The 23890-nt window shown below is 37.8% G+C and overlaps 2 protein-coding genes across 4 annotated transcripts in view; one reads left to right on the top strand and one right to left on the bottom strand.

Moving 5' to 3' along the window:
* The window catches only part of unm_sa1614 (un-named sa1614), a 43349-nt gene extending 35839 nt beyond the window's left edge, over positions 1-7510 (top strand). Inside the window, exons 22-28 of one of the 3 annotated variants that reach the window (XM_084395932.1) lie at positions 297-531; positions 709-891; positions 2856-2919; positions 3031-3092; positions 3213-3400; positions 4171-4293; positions 5763-7510. In XM_084395932.1, coding sequence (XP_084252058.1) covers positions 297-531; positions 709-891; positions 2856-2919; positions 3031-3092; positions 3213-3400; positions 4171-4293; positions 5763-5837 — 930 coding nt within the window. In that variant the 3' untranslated portion in view covers positions 5838-7510. Of the gene's footprint in view, positions 1-296; positions 532-708; positions 892-2855; positions 2920-3030; positions 3093-3209; positions 3401-4170; positions 4478-5762 lie in introns of those variants that run through there. The other 2 variants (XM_084395931.1, XM_084395933.1) reach the window with 2 other exon arrangements.
* Positions 7326-21894, bottom strand: st3gal8 (ST3 beta-galactoside alpha-2,3-sialyltransferase 8). Its single transcript, XM_084395934.1, has 7 exons — positions 21768-21894; positions 15541-16271; positions 11756-11943; positions 11107-11286; positions 10958-11003; positions 10753-10872; positions 7326-10673 (listed from the first exon to the last, which is right to left on the bottom strand). The coding sequence occupies exons 2-7, from the start codon at positions 15877-15879 to the stop codon at positions 10506-10508; spliced, it is 1041 nt and encodes a 346-aa protein (XP_084252060.1). The 5' UTR covers positions 15880-16271; positions 21768-21894; the 3' UTR covers positions 7326-10505.
* Between the last annotated feature and the right edge of the window lie 1996 nt (positions 21895-23890).

Raw genomic sequence — 23890 nt, forward strand, 5'->3', positions numbered from 1 at the left:
ACCCAGATGACCTACTTCCGGTGAGATTCTGAAGTGTGTATTCAGTGGACACTTTACTATCCCATGAGGCTACGGGAGAGGATTTATGAATGGCAGTGAAGCAATGCAACTGACAGATGTAGTACGTCCGAATTTCATTCATATTACCCATATTCATACTATGTAGAACGCACTTTTTTGAAGTAAATTCAAATGTAGTGCTTACTTAGAAGTATGCGATTTCGGATGCACGGATTGTATTTGTGTAGCGTGCAATTCATGGTCTGATGTGTAACAGTGAAGGCCCATATTTGTAGATGGGCCCAGTGAAGAAGGAGCGCTTAGGACGGCCGTTCAGCTTGTATCACAGTAACTCTGCCTCTCACAGTGGCGGAGGGGGGTTGTTCAACGTGGGTCGGAGGCTAGCAATGGCCCGAGGGGATAACCGGAGGGACCTGTATGCCAGTCCCAACTCTCAGACGCGCAGCCTTGACAGTCCCCCTCCGCCACCCCCTTCATCACCCGCACCGCCACTCCCACCCCGGGTCAGAGGTGAGAAAACGCTTCTCTTCTCTTCTCTTCTCTTCTCTTCTCTTCTCTTCTCTTCTCTTCTCTTCTCTTCTCTTCTCTTCTCTTCTCTTCTCTTCTCTTCTCTTCTCTTCTCTTCTCTTCTCTTCTCTTCTCTTCTCTTCTCTTCAGTCTTGTTTACTCTCCTCATGTCCTTTCCAGCTCCAAACGTCCCCCCTCCTCCCCCTCCCATGAGCTCACCCGATGGCTGGACGTCCCATGAAGTAATCAGCAGTAAGAAACGAACCCCTCCTCCCCCTCTTATCATCCGACACAAGCGCACCTACTCTGAGCCCGCCCCTCAGGTGCCCCCCAGCCCCCACTCTACACGGCAGGGACCTACAGGTATGTGCCAAACCTGGAAAGATGCATATTCCCGTTGCCATGGAAAACATGGAACGGGGATTCCCAGGCCTGAAAAAGTCATAGAAATTAATAACATTCTTTAAAATCATGGAAAAGTCAAGGAAATTTCTAGTGAATATACTTTTATTACAGTTTTATTACCTTATTGTAAAGTGCAGTGGTGGACAGTAACAAAGTACATTTACTTGAGAACTGTACTTAAAGGGATACTCCACTTTTTTCGGAAATAAGCTCATTTTACATCTCCCCCAGAGTTAAACAGTTGAGTTTTACCGTTTTAGAATCCATTCAGCCGAACTCCGGGTCTGACGGTACCACTTTTAGCATAGCTTAGCACAGATCATTGATTCTGATTAGTCCAGTAGCATTTCTTTCAAAATGACCAAAGAGTTTCAATATTTTTCCTATTTAAAACTTGACTCTTCTGTAGTTAAACCGTGTACTAAGATCGACGGAAAATGAAAAGTTGCGATTTTCTAAGCCTATATGGCTAGGAACTACTCTCATTCCGGCGTAATAATCAAGGAACTGTGCGGCTGTACCATGGGTGCAGCAGGCGTAATGATATGACGCAGCGCCTGAAAATAGTCCCCAGCTCGGTAACTTCTTCCAACGTGACCGGGACTAAGTTTGTCTAACCTATTAGACCTATTTTCAGGCGCTGCGTCATATCATTACGCCTGCTGCACTCATGGTACAGCCGCACAGTTCCTTGATTATTACGCCGGAATGAGAGTAGTTCCTAGTCATATAGGCTTAGAAAATCGCAACTTTTCATTTTCCGTCGATCTTAGTACACGGTTTAACTACAGAAGAGTCAAGTTTTAAATAGGAAAAATATTGAAACTCTTTGGTCATTTTGAAAGAAATGCTACTGGACTCATCAGAATCAATGATCTGTGCTAAGCTATGCTAAAAGTGGTACCGTCAGACCCGGAGTTCGGCTGAATGGATTCTAAAACGGTAAAACTCAACTGTTTAACTCTGGGGGAGATGTAAAATGAGCATATTTCCGAAAAAAGTGGAGTATCCCTTTAAGTACACTTTTTGAGTATCTGTACTTTACTTGAGTATTATTTTTTTCTGGAAGCTTTTACTTTAACTTCCCTACATTTGAAAGGCAAATATCGTACTTTTTACTCCAATACAATTCTGTCAAAGTCCTTGAGTAGAAAGTAGTAACGTCAGTCAGAGGATGATTGTGGTTGGAAATGAAAGTTGGGTTGACGTCAGAACCCGACGTTGGGTTGAAAATGAAAATGACGTCAGAAACCAACATCAGTCGGGTTCTGACATCAACCCAGCTTTCATTTTCTCCCACAATACAACGTCTGCAACGTTGGAGATTAACATGCAGACGTTGTTGATTTTCATTTTCAACGTTGGGTTTGGTCTTCTAAATGCGAATTTCGTCATTGTTTTGGAGCACACTAGCTTATAGATAACAGTAAGGCTAACATATTCATACTAAAAGCCAAAAAACTTTAAATAGGGCACTATTTGAGGGAACAGCTATTTGGGTGTCCGAAACCATTGTGGACGTTATTGAGTGCACTCATTCAATCCCACTACTGGAACTGTGTTCTAGAAATAAATGTGATCTTGATATGAGGGGAGACATAGATTCAGAGGCATAAGGTCCTGTAAGTATTACATACAACAATGCAACAATAATAAAACAATGCATTGACATTTACTTTTTACTTTTGATACTCAAGTACTTTTAAAAATGAGTATTTCTGTACTTTTACTTAAGTAAAAATCAGTCTTTACAACTTTTACTTGTAACGGAGTAATATTTGACCAGTAGTATCTGTACTTTCACTCAAGTAAGGAAGTTGTGTACTTTGTCCACCTAAAGTGTTAACAAAATATTTGTTTAAATATTTAAGCTCATCGATTTACATGAATGTTTTCTTTCTGTCGTAACTTTCTATTTCCAGATTATGGAGTACCTTCATGTCCGATAAGCTTCGGTGGTCCAGACTCACCTTTCCAGAAGTGTGTGTAAGTGATTTTTGGACTTAAAATCCAATCTTTTGTAAAACTCAAAAAATTTCTTTACTGTCACTTTTGAACAATTTACTGATTTACTGATTTACTGACTTTTTGTTTCAGCTCAGGTTCTCCCAAATACACGACATCCACTCTCAACTCCTTATCTGAGCTACCAGAACGAGGTAATGCTTTAACTGTCCGGTTATCTCTCCATTACGTTGTTCTCATTTAAGCTGTTTTGCTTATCTCGGCCCATGTTTTTTGTTACAATGTGTCGTGGCTGTAATCTCTCTCTCCAGCAGGCTTTCGAGCAGATGGGGAAAGCAGCTCGTCTCACTTCCTGTACCAAACCCCACAACCCATCAGCAGTGCCGGACATCACACCCCGGGCCTGTCTCCCACCTCCTCCCGCTCCTTCAGCCTGGAGACTAACGGAAGCTCCCCTTCCTCCTGCCACACTGCTCCTCACCCACTGCCCAGAAAAACTTTGGTGAGAAACTGGAGAAATGTCTTCAGAGGAAAAGCTTATTTCTTACAGGTCTTCCCTCAAGAAAAAGTCGGTAGTAACCAAATAGTTGGTTTCTATTTTAAAATGTAATTCATTCCTGTGATGGTAAAGCTGAATTTTCAATATCATTACTCCAGTCTAGCTGGCAATGTGCCAAATCATGCTAACAATTTGCTAATTCATGCTAGCAATGTGCAAAAACATGGCAATTCATGCTAGCAACGTCCTAAACATTTTAACAATATAATAATGCATGGTAAAAATGTGCTAAAACATGTTAAAAACAGTTATATTGCTTATATTGGAAACCATGATACATTTTCAGGATTCTTTGATGAATAGAAAGTTGAAAAGAACAGCATTTATTTGAAATAGAAACTTTTGTAACATTGTGAATGTCTTTATGTCTTAATGTCTCAATTTAACGCATCTTTGTGTTAAATAATACATAAAAGTATTAATTTCTTTAGAAAACTAGCTTCACCAGCTGTTTTACATGTCTGTGTAAAGGCTGGCCTTCCGAGCATTAAACCGGCTTAAACCAGCCTGTTTCCATGTTGCTGTTTTTTTCTGCAGGGTCTAGAGGAATGCTATTTTATTGCATGTGTTTTTGGCTGTTGGAAAGACACAGGCGTTTCTTGACATGTTTCTCATACTTGAGGTTTTCCCTTCAACAAATTGACTGTTTAAAAGGAAAGCAATATTAGTGAGAAGCCACGTGATGCAGTTTTTTGTTTTGTACTTGTGTTTAGATGAAGTCGAAGCTGAGGCGTGTGAAGGCCATGTACGACTGTGTGGCAGATCATCACGATGAGCTCACCTTCAATGAGGGTGACGTTCTGGTGGTACTTGGAGAGGACGATGCTGATTGGTGGGTGAGTATAAGAACAAAAGAACAACTGATTTGAATTGAGCGTGAAAGACACGACACTTGCACAGCTATGTAGGAAATTCATTTCCTGGGACTGCGGTCAATTTGAAAGTTTAGTGGTCATTATACGAAAATATTTGCAGAATAGTGCAACTGACCAATCAGATTCAAGCATTCCAGAGAACTGTTTAATAATAGAACTGTTATAACGTCAATTTTAAGGCCAATCCGCAAGGCTAATTTGCCATGGGTTCCCTTGGGAATGTCTGATATTTTTTTAGTATATGAGAAAAAAGCTCTGTGGGTAAAATTATTATGCGAAACTTTCCTGTTTAGCTCAACAACATAAATTACACAGTCATATCTCAAATGTGTATGCGTTGTGTGCTTTTTAAAGGTAAGTTGGTTATATATCGCTACACTGTTATTTTAGTATTATTTATATACTATTATAGTATTTATTAATATTTTGAATTAGCTTTTATATCTTCATTTTATATTTTATGTTCTTTTGTAATTTTATATTTTTATATAGCTTTATTTATTTCAGTTTGAGTTATTTCAGTACTTCAGCTTATCCTGATTTTTTTTCCAGTTACATTTTTTAAGTTTATCCAGTATTTATATTGTATGTTACTTCAGCTTTATTTCAATTACCAAAAAACGTAAAAAATTTAGTTTAACATAGGGTTTTTAAAATTACTGCTTGAGTGACTATGTGTAAATTTATGTTGTAGAACAAACATGTAAGTATCTTCAGGTAACCACAGAAAATCCAAAACCGTTATTTAAAAACCCATGGCAGAATCCTGAGGGAATCTTTGACATAAAAATTCTTTCTGGATGAACAGCTCTATTGCGCTTTCTTGTTTTACATTCCGTTTTTGAGTTTTCTACTTAATTCTCTGTTGTTTTCGGCCCTTTGAAGTATCGCTGTGATAAATGGCTCAAAAGCCTTGTTACGGTTAAATATGGTTTTGACGAGGAAGAGGCAGGGTTCTTGTTAGCCTTTTACAGTCATGCTGTGTGTGGAGATCTATCCCACAATCTCATGGGAGCAGATGGAACTGATCAGAGCAGAGCTCTCAGGGTCCATGTTTTATTCTGAGTCAGAGAGCCGCCCATGTCTCCAGCGGGCTTGTCTAATATCCTGCAGATGCTTCGACAGGAAAAATAGCCTCTGGATGGCCCATCAAAAGAATACATTTCTTATAGATTCATAGAGAGACTCTTTGCATGCAGGAAAGAGCTTTGAAAGTGAAATGGATCATGAACTGGATTTTTTAAAACATCCCGCATCTTCTGTGTTCGCAACATTGCTTTTTTTCATTTTCATTCAGTCAGGAAGCGCAGCCCTTGTTTATGACATTATTTCTTCATTACGTGTTGTCGTGCGCCGCCCTTTCATTTAATTGAATTTCTCATCCTTCCTTTTGATGACTCTAACCAGAGCCAGTAATATCTTCCTTTCAGCATGGCTACATCGAGGGACAGCCAGACAGAACGGGCTTATTTCCAGCATCATTTGTCTCTATGCTCACCGAATGAAGCCGGCCAGGAACTGAAATCATAGCACGGTTGACTTTACTGCCAAAGCACCCTGGGAAATGAGGGGCTTGAAGTCTACCCACAGAACCATCGGTAATGAAGAATCAGCATGACAAAGCAGCACTCACAGCGCCAGGAGAGATGGGATATGTGGAACGAGTTGTGCTGTGGACAAAAATTCTCATAGTTTGTGGTTGTTCAGGACCCTCAGACATGAGAATCATGCCCCATGATCCATCCTAACCGAACGCTCGTTGAGTAAAATGTACCATCCTAAAACTGCTCCAAAGGCACACAAAGCATGAACCGCATGTCATTTGTTACACTGAACTGAACTCGAATGCGAGTAATCATTTACGTCAGGCCACAGAAAGTGTAATGTCGAGATTGTGTTGCTAAGAAATGGAGACAAAAAAGAACGGCTTTAACGGACAATTCTCTCTGATTGGGTAACAACAATTATTTTAGAAAAGAAAAGAATGAACAAATGAATGAATGATGCAAACCGTGCGCTTGGGTGTATAGCACAAAAACACATTCAGGTCATATTTCACCTACATTTAAAAGAAAAAAGGTTTTCTATATACTAAGGATATTTGTATTAGAAAACACACTTTCCCCCAAATTCTCTGTTATTTTTATTTCTATTATAATTTTGAATTATTGTTATCATTCATTGTTCTCTTTATTAAATACTGTACAGTATTTTGTTACATAAATGGCACAAAAATACTACTAGTTTCAATAAAACGAAGGAAGTAAATGTTTTTGGTATAAAAAGTGCTTTAAAAATAATTTCAATATATATATATCCCAGAATAAAAAAAAAAAGTTTTAATAAAACGTCTTTATTCCAAAAGAAATTTTCTTTTGATTTTGGGTGAAATACCGTTGTTTCTGTAACTTCAGATAAAATAATAACTGAAAAAATGGTTAAGTGGTTTATTGAAAACAGACCACAGATTAATCACAGGTTCACACAAAACATCATGAACACAGAAGCTTACAAAGATGTGCACACACCACACATTTTGGCCATTACAATGGGATCAAACCATCACATTCAGCTGGACAGTCTTTGAACATGTACTAACTTCTTAAAGTGCTTTAGAGTAGATAACTACTTGTGGCAGAAGACATTTTTTCAAATTATGTCACACCCAGGGAATATTAAATCTGCAGTCACATGTTGTTTGAATATATGAGATGTAAACAAAACGATAAAAAGTAATTTGGCCACAGCTTTTCTTGACTGTACTGCTCAATATCTCAGACTCCTCCTAGATAATTATTCCAGCAGGGAGGTGGAATAAATATTCCATTTTAATTGAATTAAATCACTACTTGGATCATAGGATCTTGTATATACACAGTCATGTACTACAGTACAAGTTGAAAATGTGGTTTCATCATTTGCTTTTTATTTGTTAAAGAGCCTGAATGAAAAACTAGGGTGTTGTGAGATATTTATGTATTGTGTATCTCATAAAAAAAAAAAAAAAAAAAAAAAAAGGCTTGTATGTTTTTCTGTATTTTTATTTATGCAAAATTATCAAATATTTTTTTAATACCTGTGCTGGATGCCCTAAACTGTGACTTTTTAATTCAAATATTTTTTATTGTTTATGCTTTGGTTTTGTTTCTAATTAGAATAAAACTGAACTTTGTCCAAACTCTTAAATCTTCAATGTCTTGATTTGAGTGTTTGTGTATTTTCAGATTTTCTGAAATCTGTAAACTTTGATAGTCACTGACCGACATTAAGCAATGCAAAGCCAAAGTACATTCAAGAACATAAAACCACAGAACAAACACACGTGTGGTAATACTTGGCAACGAACATCGAAATTACAGCTCAAGTTTCAACCTTGTCACAGTCCTTAAAGTTCACAATTATGCAAACTAGAAAAGGGAAAAAAAAAAACACAGAACATCTACCACCAGTAGTTTCAACTACAAAAATACAGAGATCAATTGTATTTCAGGAATAAGAGATAATGAATCAAACATGTATGAAAGTACAGTATTTGCTTTATCCAGAACTGTAAATCACAAGGCAGGCTGTTGTATGAGTGCCAACGGGTCATTTTAAGGCCACTGAGACCAGATGCATCACTTTAGGGACGGCTTTGGTCTAAAGGTATATAACCATAGGAAACTCCACACTCTCAACTACAATCTAGAATACTTTCACAGATCTGTGTGATATACATCTTCCAGCATGTGTTTTGGGTATAATTAGGTGATTTCATTGGCAGTATGGTTAAATTAGAAGAGAACTTTAAAGGAGCCGTATGTAAGATTGTGGCCAAAACTGGTACTGCAATCACTTTCAAATTACTGTAGAGTGGTGTATCCCCTCCCCCTCCCCCCTGACTCGAGGTTGCCAGATCCAGCATGAACGTTTGTAGCTGCAGCTGTGGTAACTAGAGCTGAGCTGGCAACCCGGATGCGGAAACACTACTGACTTCGTGATTGGTAGATAGGTGGAGGGTGGCGTTTCAGGCCAAAACACAACATGACAACATCAACATCAGTTGAGGGCTGCAACTTCACTTTTTAAATGACAATATCCTGGCCGGACTACTGTTGTCAGTGATATAAGTATTTGAAATGAACATGATTTCTTAATGTCTAGTGACATATCAGGGCCATTTTATGATTAATTGAAATACATTTCTTACATACAGCTCCTTTAAGGTTAGAAGAGTCCTTCAAATGTCAATGCAGGAAATGTGTGGTGACTTGAACAATGTCAGTGCATCTCTGTAATTGTCTGATGTGAAATCTAAAATAACATTTGTGAATGTCTTAATACGCTATCATTTCTGATTTTTAAAAATGTGTTTATTGCTTATTCAATCCTTTGAAACCTTATAATCTACAAACTTGAAATCTAAAATGCTTTAATGCACTGCAGGTTAAAGTTTAAAGTCAACATGAAATTTAATCATATCTTATGTACTTTAGTTACCCCGAGAATGAATTTTCTTGATTTTATCATCATTTACTCAACCCTGTCCCCGGGAACACGCAACAAAGGGGGTGAGGCCATGTTGGGCTGCTTTAGAGAAGAGGAAGAGTTGTTGTCGCTGGTTTTTACACCCCAGAAAAAGTTTGCCTAAGGCTAACGAACTTAGAGAGGTTAAAATTGATTTTTAACACGTTTTCTGACCATTATAACCTTAACGTTTGTCGTTTTTTACGGAAAACAGCTTCCAGAAGAGAGTACAATGCAGGCTATACGCACAAAAGCTTCTCCTGAAAGACGTAGCCATTACCATTTTGTCGGGACAATCTGTTGTTTATTGATCACAACTTGTAAGTATGTCTTATTATTTGTAGTTGTGTTTTCTATTAACAGTTCCAATTATAAGTGCTATGATAGCTATGATGTAAAGGAAGGGAAAGCTTTGCCTCCGCTAGCCTGCTATTTAACATTACAGTATTTATGTAGTGTTTACTTTAGCTTTTGTAAGCTCTTGCTTTTGTAAGACTGTTCACCACCCCTTAGGAAAATTATCCATGATTTTGTGATCGATTACTGTTTGTATTACCATAGATTTCCGACAAATATGATTAAATGGTGGATTACATCGTACCTATAAGAAAATGACACAAAAAACATACCACTCTGAAATGTCCTGTGAAATCCGTGCTTGAAATCTGTTCTGCACACTCCTCTTGATTGTTAACATTGTCAGGGTCTGAATCGGGCTCGAAATGGTTTGAAACTGACGCCATCGTTAATATCTACATCTTAGTAGAGCTTAGTAGAGCTTATCACACGCTAAGCGCTGCCAATCACAACACACGAGGCCAGCTAACCAATCACAGCACATTCCGTTTTTCGGAAGGAGGGGCTTCATCGAAAACAACGCGTTCAACCAGCCTGGGGAGAGAGGAGCTGTAATAATGTAAAATATGTGAAAAAGAATGCGTTTTTTGAACAATCAAGCATGAAAATATATTCTAGTACACCCCCAAAATAAAATCAACACTAGGGCACAATAGGACCCCTTTAACACCCACTTTTCACGATCCAATCAATTAACAATGGTTCAAATCAAACCCGCCCTTTTTTTCGTCATTGGATATTATGTTAGGAAAAGTGGGTTGCGAATGCTGCTTCATGTTGACTTGTTGACTAAGGCTTTAATGCCCTGAAAAATGGCTTTTTATAACATCTGCAAGTGAATGGAGCTGATGATCAACATCTTTCTTGCAGTTTAGACAGCTTTGTCGATTACACGGGAAACCCATCTAGTTTTGTCACAAATTGCACATTTGCAGTGCAGACACTGTGTGAGGCTAGTCAGCTTGAATAAGAAAGAAGTATATAAGGAGGCTTAGATCAAGCCAATTTGCTTACTGTTCATCTTCTTCAACGTTTCAATGCCAGACTGGGGAGGAAGGCAACATCCGTCTTTTTCTTCAGGCACGTAGCGAGTAAAATGCTGTTAGAGAACAGGAGTTGTTCATTTGATCTTAGGACTACAGCTTGATGTCTGTGGGTTTGGTTCAGTGCAGTTCACAGTGGTCAATTAATGGTAGGGTGGATCACAGATCTGCGTCTCTTTGGCTTCCATACGGCTGTAGTGCAAGTCCTGGCCTGGCATTTACATGGCACTGAGCACTATTGAGTCAATAAAGGCCATAATTACAGGCTCATCTGTACAGTTTGATTTTGCTCTCTGCGCTGAGCCTATGAATGATCTCAGTCTCGAAATCCGCATTGTGGACGCCAGTCTTTCGAAAGGCACCTGCGTATCTGTTGTTCTCCCAATAGTGGTGCCAGTTTCCTTGCTTGTCTGCGCCATATCCAAACACTGACACCTGTTGAGATTGAACATCATGATTGAAATCATCTAGTGACGCAGAAATGATTATCTTGGCTGTAAATAGAAATACAAACCTCATCACAAAGATGCAAAGCAAATATAATGGCTACTATCCCAGTGGACGGATACCTTCCATGACGCTCTGTCCATTTGTCATGTATGTACTTAAAGAAGGCTGGATTTACAACCATCACCTGGTCGGCACACACAGACAGTAAAGTTAGGCTTAACAGATTAATGCGTTTATGGATTTACAGCTTTAGCATGATTTACACTCACCTTGTCTTTGTCAGCTTCTACACGATTTTTCACTCTCATGTACGTCCTGTTTAGGATTATACAAACATTTTTGTCATTTTTAGAGTGATAAAATGTTTTTAGTTAAATTAAAAACATGTTGCACAATTTTCAGAAATATTTTGAGGTACATTTTGATCTCTCCTGTGGAAAGGGCGCTGGACAACCACTGCATGTCTTTCAATTTGAAAGGAAGAAGGACGAGATGGACACCAGGTCTCAGATCGATCGCACTCTCTGGATACAGGAAGTGGTGGGTGGTTCGGTTACCAACATCCTCTTCAAAACCCACAGTTACGGCCTTATTCATTCTGTAGAACGTTTCAGTGGAAATGCATTAGTAAAACTTGCACTTATTGGCTACTTAAAATAAAAATCAGTTTTTTCAGGTTTCTCTCTTAGACACTTTTAAAGTCAACATGAACCAGCATTCATATTTGAATTCCTTAATGTGGTTGAAATGTGAAAGGATTTTTAACGAAAATCTTTTGAAAATTTTCTCAATGTTGTTTTGTCTTTACAATGAACATTAAGGAGGTAAAAAAAAAAAATTGGCCCCATTAACTTATCAAAGTATGGACAAAAACAAATTCTTTTTTGTGTTGTATTGATTAATTTTCATTTTCGGGTGAACTACATTAGTCAACATTTGAAGTGGATCAAAACCTTTCATCAAAGTTAGACATGAATTTTTAACAATACCCGTTCTTAACTTTTTTGATCCACTTCAAATGTTGACTACTGTATTTAGACTAAACACATAAAAAGCAGAAAACACACCTAATAACAGTTGAATGGGAATCTATCAAGGCTCCGTTTTTGGACTTCGACAGATTGCCTGAGTTTCCAACAACTGCACATTTCCGGCACTGGTTTTGCCGTGGAGTTTTGTCTTTAGGTGGAGGGGAAATTATCTTAAACATCTTCTGGGTGACATCCTTGATCGTTCCATCAGATGACTGCAAAGACTGCAAAGCAATATCATTAATAAAAATTATAGAGCTGAACCTCAAAATTTAAATAATATTTATTTTTCACTACCAATCTCTACATCAGGGTTTCTCAAACTCTGTCCTGGAGTGCCACTGTCCTGCACTGTTTAGCTCCAACCCTGATCAAACACACCTGAGCAAGCTAATCAATGTCTTCAGGATCACTAGAAACTCACAGCTAGGTGTGTTTGATCAGGGTTGGAGCTAAACTGTGCAGGACAGTGAGTTTGAGAAACCCTGCTCTACATCTTTAATGTTATAAGAAAAGATGACTATCCCAGCAATGGTCTTTGGTGTTATAGTAGCCTATATTTTCTGAATGCATTATTCAAAATGCTGCGAACGTTTCTATGTGCCATGGAAACTCAAGACACTTCAGGCAAACCAATTTCAGGCTTATCTGAGTGCACTCTTAGTGCCATTGCCTGCAAAGGTCTGAAAGCCTTTAATTAGGCTAAATTAAACCTTACTGAAAACACATGGCTGGGCCGAAGGGCCTATTTGTGCCCTTGTTCCCAAAGGAAAATTACTTTTTTTTTTGTTTAAGGAAACCAGATAATGACTCTGGGATCCACAGCCATCACTTTAATGATGTTTGGCAAACAGATATGATGGTAGTAAGTGAACTTGAGATGGTCTGGAATGAACACACCAGCTGTTGTCTTTCCCTGACGTGTCCGTGTGCCAGAAAAGGGAAATGTAAATGATATCTACAGCTATGACTTCAGAGGCATGCCTGAGAATCCCAAGAGCTATTCTGTCTCTAGCTTAGAATGGCCAATGGCTGTCTAGAGACTAGCAAATGAATCAAGGAACAAATCCAACATTAACTGTCCCATTCATTGCAGAAATTGGAAAACAGATCCTGTTGAGCTTGAGTTTTTCCTGTTGAGCGAAAACTTGAGCATTCTGCTCTTTTTTAGGGTCGTATCTTGTGACATCGTGTCCCGTTTTAGGTTTGTTTACATGTCTTTGGTCCATGTTGCATTCATATTTCATTCAAAAAGCACCAGAGTTAATTTGGAGTCGGACCGAGACCAATCTTTTCAGCGGTCTCTGTCCGCTTGTTTGGTGCGCACCAGGGTTCGGATTGCAGCATTTACACTTATTCAAATGAACTGCACTAATAGAGTAATCGCACCAGGGCTCGTTTTAATCAACAAAAAAAAAATATGCCAAGTGCAACACATCCTTATTCTCTATATGAGGAAGGACTGCTTCTGAAGTCCCTGAAACTCGCGGTTATGGTAAGGGACGTGACATTTCCTAAACATTCTCAAAGCAGTTGACCAATCACAACACACTGGTCCAGCTGACCAATCAGAGCACATTGAGCTTTTCAGAAGCAGGGACTTTAGAGACCACAGGCACGTTCAAACTCAAACCAGTGCACAACGTTTTGCTACGGTTTCCGGGTTGAGTGACATGTTTCCTGGAAACAGTGTGCAATGGGGTTTGATACTCTTGTTTGGTGGATGTGTCAAAAACTGTCAGCCCAATCAGCAGCAACATGTATATAAACCACGCGGTATTAAAGAGACAGCTCGCACAAAGAGTCCAAGTAAAGTCATTTACAAATGTGTGCAGCTCGGTATACGCAACAATTGAAGATATTAGAAGACATGTTTGTCTTTTCATCCTGAAATGCGAGGCAAATGTTGGATCACAATAATTAGGAACCAAATTGTTTACAAATCCCTTCACTCGATTGGGATGTTCTCTTTTATTCTGGACGGCAAGGGAAGTGACTGTAACATAGAGCGTATTTTTCAGTATTAAACACACCGATTTCATCAGGCTCTGAAAATTCTTCAAAAAGAACACATAGAATGGCCTTCTCAGCTGCCATAGTTGCGACTCTTTCGTCATCAGAATAGGGTGTTTAACGCACCACCGTTTTAGTTTAAAAAACGTTTTGCAACTTTTTGTCTGAATGCAGCCCAGAACTAAACAAAGGTGAGTTTCACAAAAGAATTGCTAGCTAACTAGTCGCAAGTTCTGTGGTTATCAGCACAGTTCAACGAGTCTGTTTCCTGAAACCATAGTTCCAACAAACATTTGCAAACCAAGTTTTGTGGTTAAAACGACAGATCTCGACCTGTGATTAGAAGCACACTTGTTTGCTTGACATGTGGACTTAAATCCTTATCTTGAGCAAAACAAGCAAGCTTGCATTCAGTACAATCATATCTTTCATTTAGAATATATACAAATTTCATTCACGTCTTTTAGCTTGTCAAGAGATTTAAAGCACCATTTTTGAAGAGTGCGCATGTGCGAATGTGTTCTAGCACGAAAGAAAGAGCCTATGATTGAATCTGGAAATAAAGCAAAATAACTGAAAAAATGAGAATTAGTCCTCAGATGCCATGTCTGTAATTTAAAGCAATAATTCGATCTCAAAAGGATTAATTAAATTAAGTTATTACTCTACCTGCGTGACATCATTAAAGGGATAGTTCACTTTGAAATAAATTTTTGATATGTTTTAGCTTACCTCAAGGGCATCCAAGATGTAGGTGTCTTTGTTTCCGCTGTAGTTTCAATTTTGATATTGTTAGGTCAAACCGTTCTTGTCTGTCAGTCATATAATGCAGGTCGATGGTCACTGTCTCAAAACACAAGCACCGAGTCCAAATTAAAACAATTCCCCATCGTCCAAATGAAACAATTCCCCATCATAAGTACACATTGATGGCCTAAGACACGAAACGAGCGGTTTGTGTGAGAAAACGAACAGTATTTATATCTTTGTTATCTCTTGAAAACAGCACACGTCCAAATGATCTGACGGCGCGGGCGGGTATAGACATATACATAGATGTCGCCTTGGCTACGGTTTCATTCCAATGAACTGCAGTAGCGAAGGCAACATCTATGTGTATGTCTATACCCGCCCGCGCCGTCAGATCATTTGGACGTGTGCTGTTTTCAAGAGATAACAAAGATATAAATACTGTTCGTTTTCTCACACAAACCGCTCGTTTCGTGTCTTAGGCCATCAATGTGTACTTATGATGGGGAATTGTTTCATTTGGACGATGGGGAATTGTTTTAATTTGGACTCGGTGCTTGTGTTTTGAGACAGTGACCATCGACCTGCATTATATGACTGACAGACAAGAACGGTTTGACCTAACAATATCAAAATTGAAACTACTGCGGAAACAAAGACACCTACATCTTGGATGCCCTTGAGGTAAGCTAAAACATATCAAAAATTTAACTCAAAGTGAACTATCCCTTTAACCAACATGGTTGAACGACAAATTTGCGACACTGGTTTCAGGAAACAGTCGTGACTAGCTAGTTGATCTCTTCAACGATGCATCGTTCTATGGTAGTTAAGCAGCGAGTTACGCCATTGTATGGGAAATGCAGACAGTTACGCCATTGTATGGGAAACGCTGTTACTGACAGACTGGAAAGAGAGGTGCTGCAATAATGTAAAATATGTGAAAAATAATGTGTTTTTAAAATAAAGTGCTTTTATTGTAAACAAAATGAAGACTTTATAAAATAGCATAATATGGCCTCTTTAAACCATCTGAATCAAAATAATCTGCTTCTTACCAGCCACCACTTCAGAGAGGGCAGATCTATGTCATCCTGTCTGCCGGTGAGGTAAGGTTTCTGTTTATGATCATAATGTTGGTCAAACCACTTTGATACACCCGTGTCTGCTATACAGGATGTACAGCTACAGTAATGACCTCGTCTTGGCTCGGTGATAGGGTGTAACTGTGTCTGGTTCGTTGTTGATGTCCTGACATTGTGGTGAGAGGGCAAAGCTGTGATGGGCACAATGCCGGCCTTCTGAATGGTGTGAGCAGCTATCATTAAAAACAAAATAGCACCTAGCAAAGCACCTAAGTACAGTTTTCTTCTCAAAATCATGGCTAAGAAAATCATGGCTTTTCCAGAGGAAAAGATTTAAAGGAACCACCGCTGTAACATGCATTCACTTCTGGCTTGGCTTGTTCCTGCCAAATGTATTGTGGCTTTTATGGTGTAGGATAAGTTGCTTTACAAAAAAAAAAGGCCTCTGAGGTGGAAAATGACAGGATCTTCCATCCAGGATTGTCCATTATGGCCTTGTTCTATCTGTCCATCCTGTCATGAGTTTTTAGATAGCACAAGGCCTCATGGTGAAACACACTAAAAGGAGTCAAACTGTTTCTTAATATTCAGTACAGTGAAGGAAATGAGTCGGAGATGAGGCAGCTTCACTTCCTGTCTGTACAGCTGTAGGCGCCTCTGCTCATGTTTCATTCCACTGCGAACACCCACTGCTGCCAAAGCTCCTGAAAACACACAAGAACATCAACATTTTGAGTTATTTTTCCATTATGTCATGATCTGATTCATGAATGCAATTCAGTGAATTGGCAGATTTACTTTACAACGTGGTCTGAATGATTTCTTCACAAACCGATTTTGTTAATAAACATGCCAAAAGGAGTTTTGCAAGATTTTCAGTGAGTAACAACTTAAAGTTTAGTCACTTCCTCACATAAAACCACCAGAAGACTATATAGCACAGAAGACATACGAACTATGAACATATGAACTGGATCATTTTGAAGCTACAGTACACATTTATTGTAATTGCATGTAATTGCATTCAATTTCTTCTTTTGTGTTCCTGTTTTGTGTTGAGGGTGAGTAAACAATGACAGAATTATCATGTGATCTATCCCAAAACTCCACTGAGAAAACTCATTCTTTGAGGCAGTGCTAAAAAGAAAGAATAATTTTGCCTCTGTTTAAAAAAATAAATAAAAAATCATGTTTTATGTTCAATCATGATGAACTGACCTAAAAGGAAGAAAGGAAGAAAGAAAGGAACATTGTCTGTCTATTTAAAACACAATGGAGAGCACTCCAAAACACAACGAGGAAGTTGAAGAAAGGTCACAACTGTTGCCTCCCGAGACTGCAAAAATGCACTCCCCACGCTGAACATCTACATAAATAAAGCACCGCTGACTGCGTTGGACCAATCACATCAATGCAGCAAATCCATCTTTAGACTGATGAGTGTCAAACACAGCTACTCCCACAATTCTTGACTTGATGCATGGTACTTAAATAGCCTACTTGGAGTCCTTAACAAACATCCTTGGAACAGTCGCTTTACTTTAAAAAAAACAACAAAGCTATCCCAGAAACGACAGCCAATGTGACCGCAGAGCAAAGCTGACATTTGATCCTATATGAGAAACAGGAAGTCCAGGACTTTCCTCATCTGTTAGGGATCCGTGTCCGGCGGAGCAGGGAGACGCTGGTAATGGAGTGGGGGATGTGAGATCAGCTGACGTTCAGCTGATTCAGAAGAACCGTCTCTCCCTGCCAGACAGCTGTCTCACTACAGACCAAACAGAATTACATCTCTGGCCAGCGCAGCCAAATCTACCTAGTCAGCAAAGTGAGTCTCCCCCACCGTTCATTACTCAAAGTGAACTAATCTCAAAAGCAACGCAAAGGGAGCTTTAAGTAGCCAATCCAATGCTGATGAATCCAGAACGTTCTCATTCGCTTAAGCTGAGAAACAAGCGGTTCATTCAGAACACTAATCAAGACTACAAAATTACAACAGCTGTGAGAAAGACATTAGTTTCCATACAAGTGGATTTAAATGTATTAAGCCAAAGTAATATTAGCTCTGGGCCTGGTACATGGGCAGCTTGTGTTGTGTGACGTGTGTGGTTTTCACAAGATAACAAGGTTTCTCATGAAGTTACCATGGCTCAACACTGCTGCCTAATCTGGCTTTGCATGGTCAAATAACAGATAAAATACAACTACGAAAAGCTCCTGTGTGTTTTTTTATTTTTTTATTAGGACAGTTATTCTGCTGCATCAAGGTTAAACACCCTGTCTGCACTAATTCATTTGCATACCAATATGTTTAACACCAGAGCCAGTGGGATTCTCACATTACTGAAACAAGAGGCTCCTCAATGTCTGCCAAACTATTCAGATTTGATTGCTCATTGAAATGTGCCCTTTACTCAGCAAAAGGGACCCCCTTTTCACAGGACTCCTGTCCAAACTTTCTGTGTGAGCCGTGAGGTAAGGTTTGGAAGAGAACCATACAGCAAGCAAATGTTAGTTAATAAATGCTGACAATGCATTGCGGTCTTTGTTAATGAGTTTTGAGAACATTAAAGCATTTTAATGAACGGTCTTTACCCCAACACAAGCTGCTTTTAATGCAAAATTCATAGCAATCCATAATATAATATAATATGAGCAAAACAGAGCCTTAGAGAAGCTATTTAAATTATAGATACACATATATACGTGTCCAAACTGACCAAAAGTATTCTACATGAAATGTGTAGGGTAGGCTACTCTTTGTTAAATGATTCCTAATTATTTCACGATTTCTAGTATTTGTACAGACTTTACATTTTATTTAAATGTTGTAATTTTTTTTTAATGCAAAAATATGAAAACTTTTTTGCCATGGTTTATGAATAAAATATATAATGTATAATAAAATGTATAATAATAATTAAATATATATATTAATAATAATATTTGCAACCTTTTTTCACTTTATTTCTTTTTTCTATATATATATAAAAGATAAGATAAATAAAGTGGATGGAGCCACTATGTATCACTATCTGCACAGGAACAGATGCCAGTCATCTGATCGTGTTTTGCATCACCGAACTAGGCATTTCAAACGTTAACTCCTGACAAACTCTTGCGTTTGAATCTGAATATTGTGGCGCATGTGTCACTATCGTGTCAACGTTGGTTACAGCCAACATTAAAAAAAACTCAACACTGGAAGCAATGATTACAGCAACTTTGATTTACCCAAACTGTTTAAATAAACATATTCTTCTGTGTTACCAAACATAAACAGTGTCTGAGATTTTCCATTTTTGTTTTCTATTCACTGACGAACACCAGAAACAAATTCCTGCAAAAATGAAACGGCGAAACAGCGATCAAAACTGCTGAGGTGCTGAGAAAACCCCTGCTCTAATAGACTTGCCTTGGATGCCAGCCAGAGCTTTTTAACTTGCAGAGGCGTAAGAGGCTTGTTTTGCTCAAGGCATGTTAAAGAGTCAGGCCATGTTAACACTACAGTGAGAGTTTCAAGTGAGGTGTGGAGCTGCTTTTGGGGGTTTTACATTAACTGATCTCTGCCTCACTTTTGTGAAGAATTGTGTAGTGTGGTTTCCTCAACTTGAGAGAAAAAAAACCAAGCCCCCACCCTCACTATATCACTCCAAGCATAGCCTACTTATCAGCCTCTCTGATAGCCAGAATATCTTTAAAAATGCAAAACAAGGGGGCCCTCTCATTTCCTTTCCCCCTTTAACTCACATGAGTTACGTCTAAACTAGAAACACGAACAGCTACACTGTAAAATATGTACATTTGACTAGAAAACAATGCAAAAATGCTACTAGCAAAACATGTTACATGTTTAACTGTACTCTTATCCTTACCTTACTGTATACAGTAAAATTACTATTATAATTGACAATATATGTAATTTTAGTATAAAATATTGTTTTTAGAAGTAAAAAGTATGAATTATCATACCTTAGTTACTTTTGGCCCTATTGCTCATAAAACATTAATTACTAGACTGAAAGGGATAGTTCACCCAAGAAAATTGGTTCTGTCATCATTTACTCACCCTCAAGTTATTCCAAATATGTATCAGTTTCTTTCTTCTGTTGAACACAAAAGAAGGTATTTTGAAAAATGTTGGTAACCATACAGTTGACCGTAGCCATTGACTTCCATAGTAGTAAAAAAACAACAACTATGGAAGTCAAAAGCTACAATTAACTGTATGGTTACCAACATTCTTCAAAATATCTTCTTTTGTGTTCAACAGAAGAAAGAACCTCATACTTTTTTCATTCTTGGGTGAACTATCCCTTTAAGAGAGATATAACCAGTTTAGATGGAAAGGATCTGAAGCACTATCTGAAGACGTTACTTTAACTATGCCCATTAATAGACACGGTTCTTCCTTAAAAATAAAATCCAGCACAGATAAAACAACCATAATGAAATGGCCCTTCACAATCGATAATGCTTAACAATGGACTCCATTAGAGAGCAAGATATGGCAATTTATTGGTTCAATAAAAACCTTACGCCTGTTGAGTAATAAAAGCGCCATCTTCACAACGCTTAAACATTACAAATCCTTCAGTTCTTGCAATCGCTGAAAAGCCAAGCCAATGTTGATTCCAGTTTTATTACGAGCTCTGTCATGTTCTCTTTTTGCCAGCAGACTCTCCTCTCTTCATAGTTTTTTTTTAAAACGGGTGATTCCCCGGAGGTTCGATATTTAGCGTGCTCCATGTCAACCTTTCTCGCTCATTGTGACAACTAACCTAAGCCACTCACTCACACACCATACACGCATCAAAATAGCAGGAGCAAAGTTTATAAAATGTAGGAATATGACGAGACACGCACGGGTTAGTGACGTACGTACGTATGCAAATTCCAGCAAAAACCATCCCGACAGGTTTAAAATATAAACACTCATAATTGGCTTTTAGAAGATGGATTGATGTATTAATTTACATTTTTGTTAATTTTGAAAAAAAGTTACATATTATTTAATTTGAATAATGTTATTTAATTTAAGTTCAATGGAAATGGACATTCCCAGAATTCCCTGCATGAACCTTTTATTTTTATTTTTTATGTTGCACTATATCATAGTTAAGAACTTTAAAATATATGGTCACCAACATGTTTGTAACATAATCACTGAATTCTTACAGTAGTGTATAGTTTTTGTTTTTTCTGTAAACATTTACAGTGTACCCACACTGCTGTGCTGCAGGTTAATAAATTCACATTAGATTCGTAACACGTCACTTTCCTTAGTAACCTTATTTGCGGGAGTCGTTGTTATTATGGTAAGTTTTTGACAGCTGCTACCAACTAAGTCACACAGACCTAGATAGATCTCTGGTTAAAACCGATTTTCCCCCCAATAAAATTATCCGCATTTTGACCATATGTGTAGGCAAAAATGTGTGGGATGAATTCTCGTAGTCGCCTAAATCTAAACGTCTTGTAGTACGAAACAATCCGATCTGACAATATTAATTTACACACAAACTGAAAGGTATTCCACACTAGAGTAATAAGTCATTAATAACTGGTCAAGAATAAAGCCATATAATCTAAACAACTGGTGCATTTAGTCACTCGCCTTAGACAGCATTTTAGGCATCAAATGGCTCGCGTAGTCAAACGCTTGAACGATTACATGCCAAAAAACTAAGGTAGGAAGCTTACGTTATTTTGAGCCATGGTTTCGCTACATCCAAACGAAAACGTTTCAAGTAGCTATCCGTAAATCTTACGGACAATTTAGGATAGTAAAGTAACAGTTTAAGTTTAAAAAACATGGATAAGTTATCAAAGAGTCAAACCGTTCGAACTGTTTCCACTTTAAGTTCAGCTCAAGTTTAATCTTCGAGGTGGAAACTCGTGCAGTCGTGTTCAACTCGAAATATTTCTTGTAACTGTAACCTGTTGTTTAGTAGTAAAATGGGATTGATTAGCATTGCATTGGCTAAACGTGTGGGTTAAAAAAGAAGTAGATCGGGAAAAAAAAGAACACGTTTTGAGATGGCAGTTCAGCTTAACTCCGTTAACTCTGAGACCGCTTTCCTCTCATTACAATCTATCACGTAGCCTATATTCAAATCGGGCTTGATAAAGTTTAAACAGGTTTTAGTATAATGTCACATGATGTCGTCTAGAAAGCGGGATAAGTTTAGGCTACTTACCAGTCTTGTTCTCAGCTCGAATGCGGACACGCAGAACTACTTCTTGCATAGACTGAGGAGAAATGATGTCAAGCTCTACGTCCTGTCTGCTGTGGCTGTGTGTGTGTGTGTGTGTGTGTACGTACATGTGTGTATGTGTGTGTGGTCCTGGTAAACCCTCAGTTGTGGGGACCAAATGTGGTAATGTGGTACCAGTAATTTTTGACCTTGTGGGGACTTTTTTTTTTTTTTTTTGTGGAAAAACATCTTATAAATCATACTAAATTTAATACATTTTTTTTTTTTTTTAAATGTAAAAACACAAAGTTTTGCTGTGAGGGTTGTGTTCAGTTAGGGTTATGGGGGATAGGGGATAGAGTTTGCATGAGATGTTAAAGCTGTTTGATGTCTATATCAGGGGTCCGTTCTTTGTACATGCTTAATAAGACATCTGAGATTATTTGACAGATGCCAGATATTCTAATCATGACTGATTTCTGGCTAATTTGGTTAGAGATTACGGCATTAGATTACATCAAATTGTCTGAGATTACGGCACGTTTTGTGTTCACTGGTAAGGGCAGATACTGTATCGATATACTCGAAACCATGATCAGCAATTTATCGACTGGACCTTTAAGCAGCCAAGCGACCAAAACGACACAAAAGTTATAAGTATTCTACATGAAATGTGTAGGCTACTCTTTGTTAAATGATTCCTAATTATTTCCATTATTTCACGATTTCTAGTATTTGTACAGACTTTACATTTTATTTAAATGTTGTAATTAGCAATTCTTTTAATTTTACCTGTGAAGCAGATTTGTTACGTGAAGGTGACAGCATTAATTAACGTTTCTTAATGGGATAGTTCACCCAAAAATGAACATTTTGTCATTAGCCTATACTTAATCACCCTCAAGTTGTGCCAAACCTGTGTGAATTTTTTTCTTTTGTCAAACTCAAAAGAATATATTTCAATGTTGGTAACCAGACAGTTGACGGCAGAGGTGTAGTGGTAAAAAAAGAGGTGGGTAAACTATAAATTCTGGTGGACCACGACGTGGTCACCCGGTAAGGTGGGCCACTGCCAGAGATGGGCATAAATACATGGAAATGTATTTAAAATACAAATACAAAATGCTGCGTGGAAAATTGTATTTAAATACAAATACAAAATAAAATACTGTGTAAAAAAATGTATTTAAATACAAATACAGTATTTTGTATTTTGAAAATACACAAAATACATGTGGAATTGGCCATCCAGTGCAGGTAGGTCACAGTGAATGAAGAAACTACATAGGCCTACTGACTTTTCATTCCTAACCTCATCTCTTTCTTTCTTTCTTTCTTTCTTTCTGGCAATTACAAATAAACTTATGCAAAATAGCAGCCATTTATATACTTATTTCTGGTTACAATGTAGCCTATTACTTGTGGAACACTATTATTCGAAACTGTGGGAACATTTTCTAATATCTAGCAAAGAATATGGATGGGCGATATGACCTCAATTTTACTTCACAGTAACAATATCATGGTTTCACAATTCTCAATATCAGTTTTGATTCCACAGCATAAACTGAATTTCAAACTCTTTTTTTTTTGCAGGTAGTCCAATGCTTTTTAAGTAATTTTATGTTTATTTTATGTGAAGTTTATTTGTTTCTATAAGTTTATTCAAATTAGAAAGTGTATCTAAATAGAGATTTAATTTAGAATTAATTTAGATTCATTTGACATTATTTCCCCCTTTTTTATTATTATTTTTTATGTACAATAAAACTAAAAGCTGAAGATTTTTGTGGAGTATCATTCATCAGTGTTTGTTTTTCCACTCCAACGTTCCAATAATTCCTGCCCACTAAAAGCTGCACGGATAAATTTGCTTACCCCACAATTAGGCCCATCTATGTAAACGATTTAGAAAAAGTTCCATCAATTCAAGGCAAGGCAAGGCAAGGCAAGTTTATTTATATAGCACATTTCATACACAGTGGCAATTCAAAGTGCTTTACATAGAAGAAATTAAAATAATAAAAAGAATAAGAATAATTAAAACAGTTTATACAGATAAAAATAAAATACAGTACAGTACAAACAGTCGGACGAACATTGGCACAGTGCTCATTCATTAAATG

This window comes from Rutilus rutilus (assembly GCF_951802725.1).
Source record: "Rutilus rutilus genome assembly, chromosome: 22".
Classification (NCBI taxonomy): Eukaryota; Metazoa; Chordata; class Actinopteri; order Cypriniformes; family Leuciscidae; genus Rutilus; species Rutilus rutilus.

What these genes read in the sequence shown, in the direction of transcription:
- st3gal8 (XM_084395934.1), bottom strand. Translation starts at nt 15,879, where the DNA reads ATGATTTTCTTAGCCATGATTTTGAGAAGAAAACTGTACTTAGGTGCT. An exon ending in CCTCTCTGAAGTGGTGGCTG is followed by an intron (nt 11,944 to 15,540) that starts GTAAGAAGCAGA and finishes ATTGCTTTGCAG; the next exon opens with TCTTTGCAGTCATCTGATGG. An exon ending in TCCACAGGAGAGATCAAAAT is followed by an intron (nt 11,004 to 11,106) that starts GTACCTCAAAAT and finishes AATCCTAAACAG; the next exon opens with GACGTACATGAGAGTGAAAA.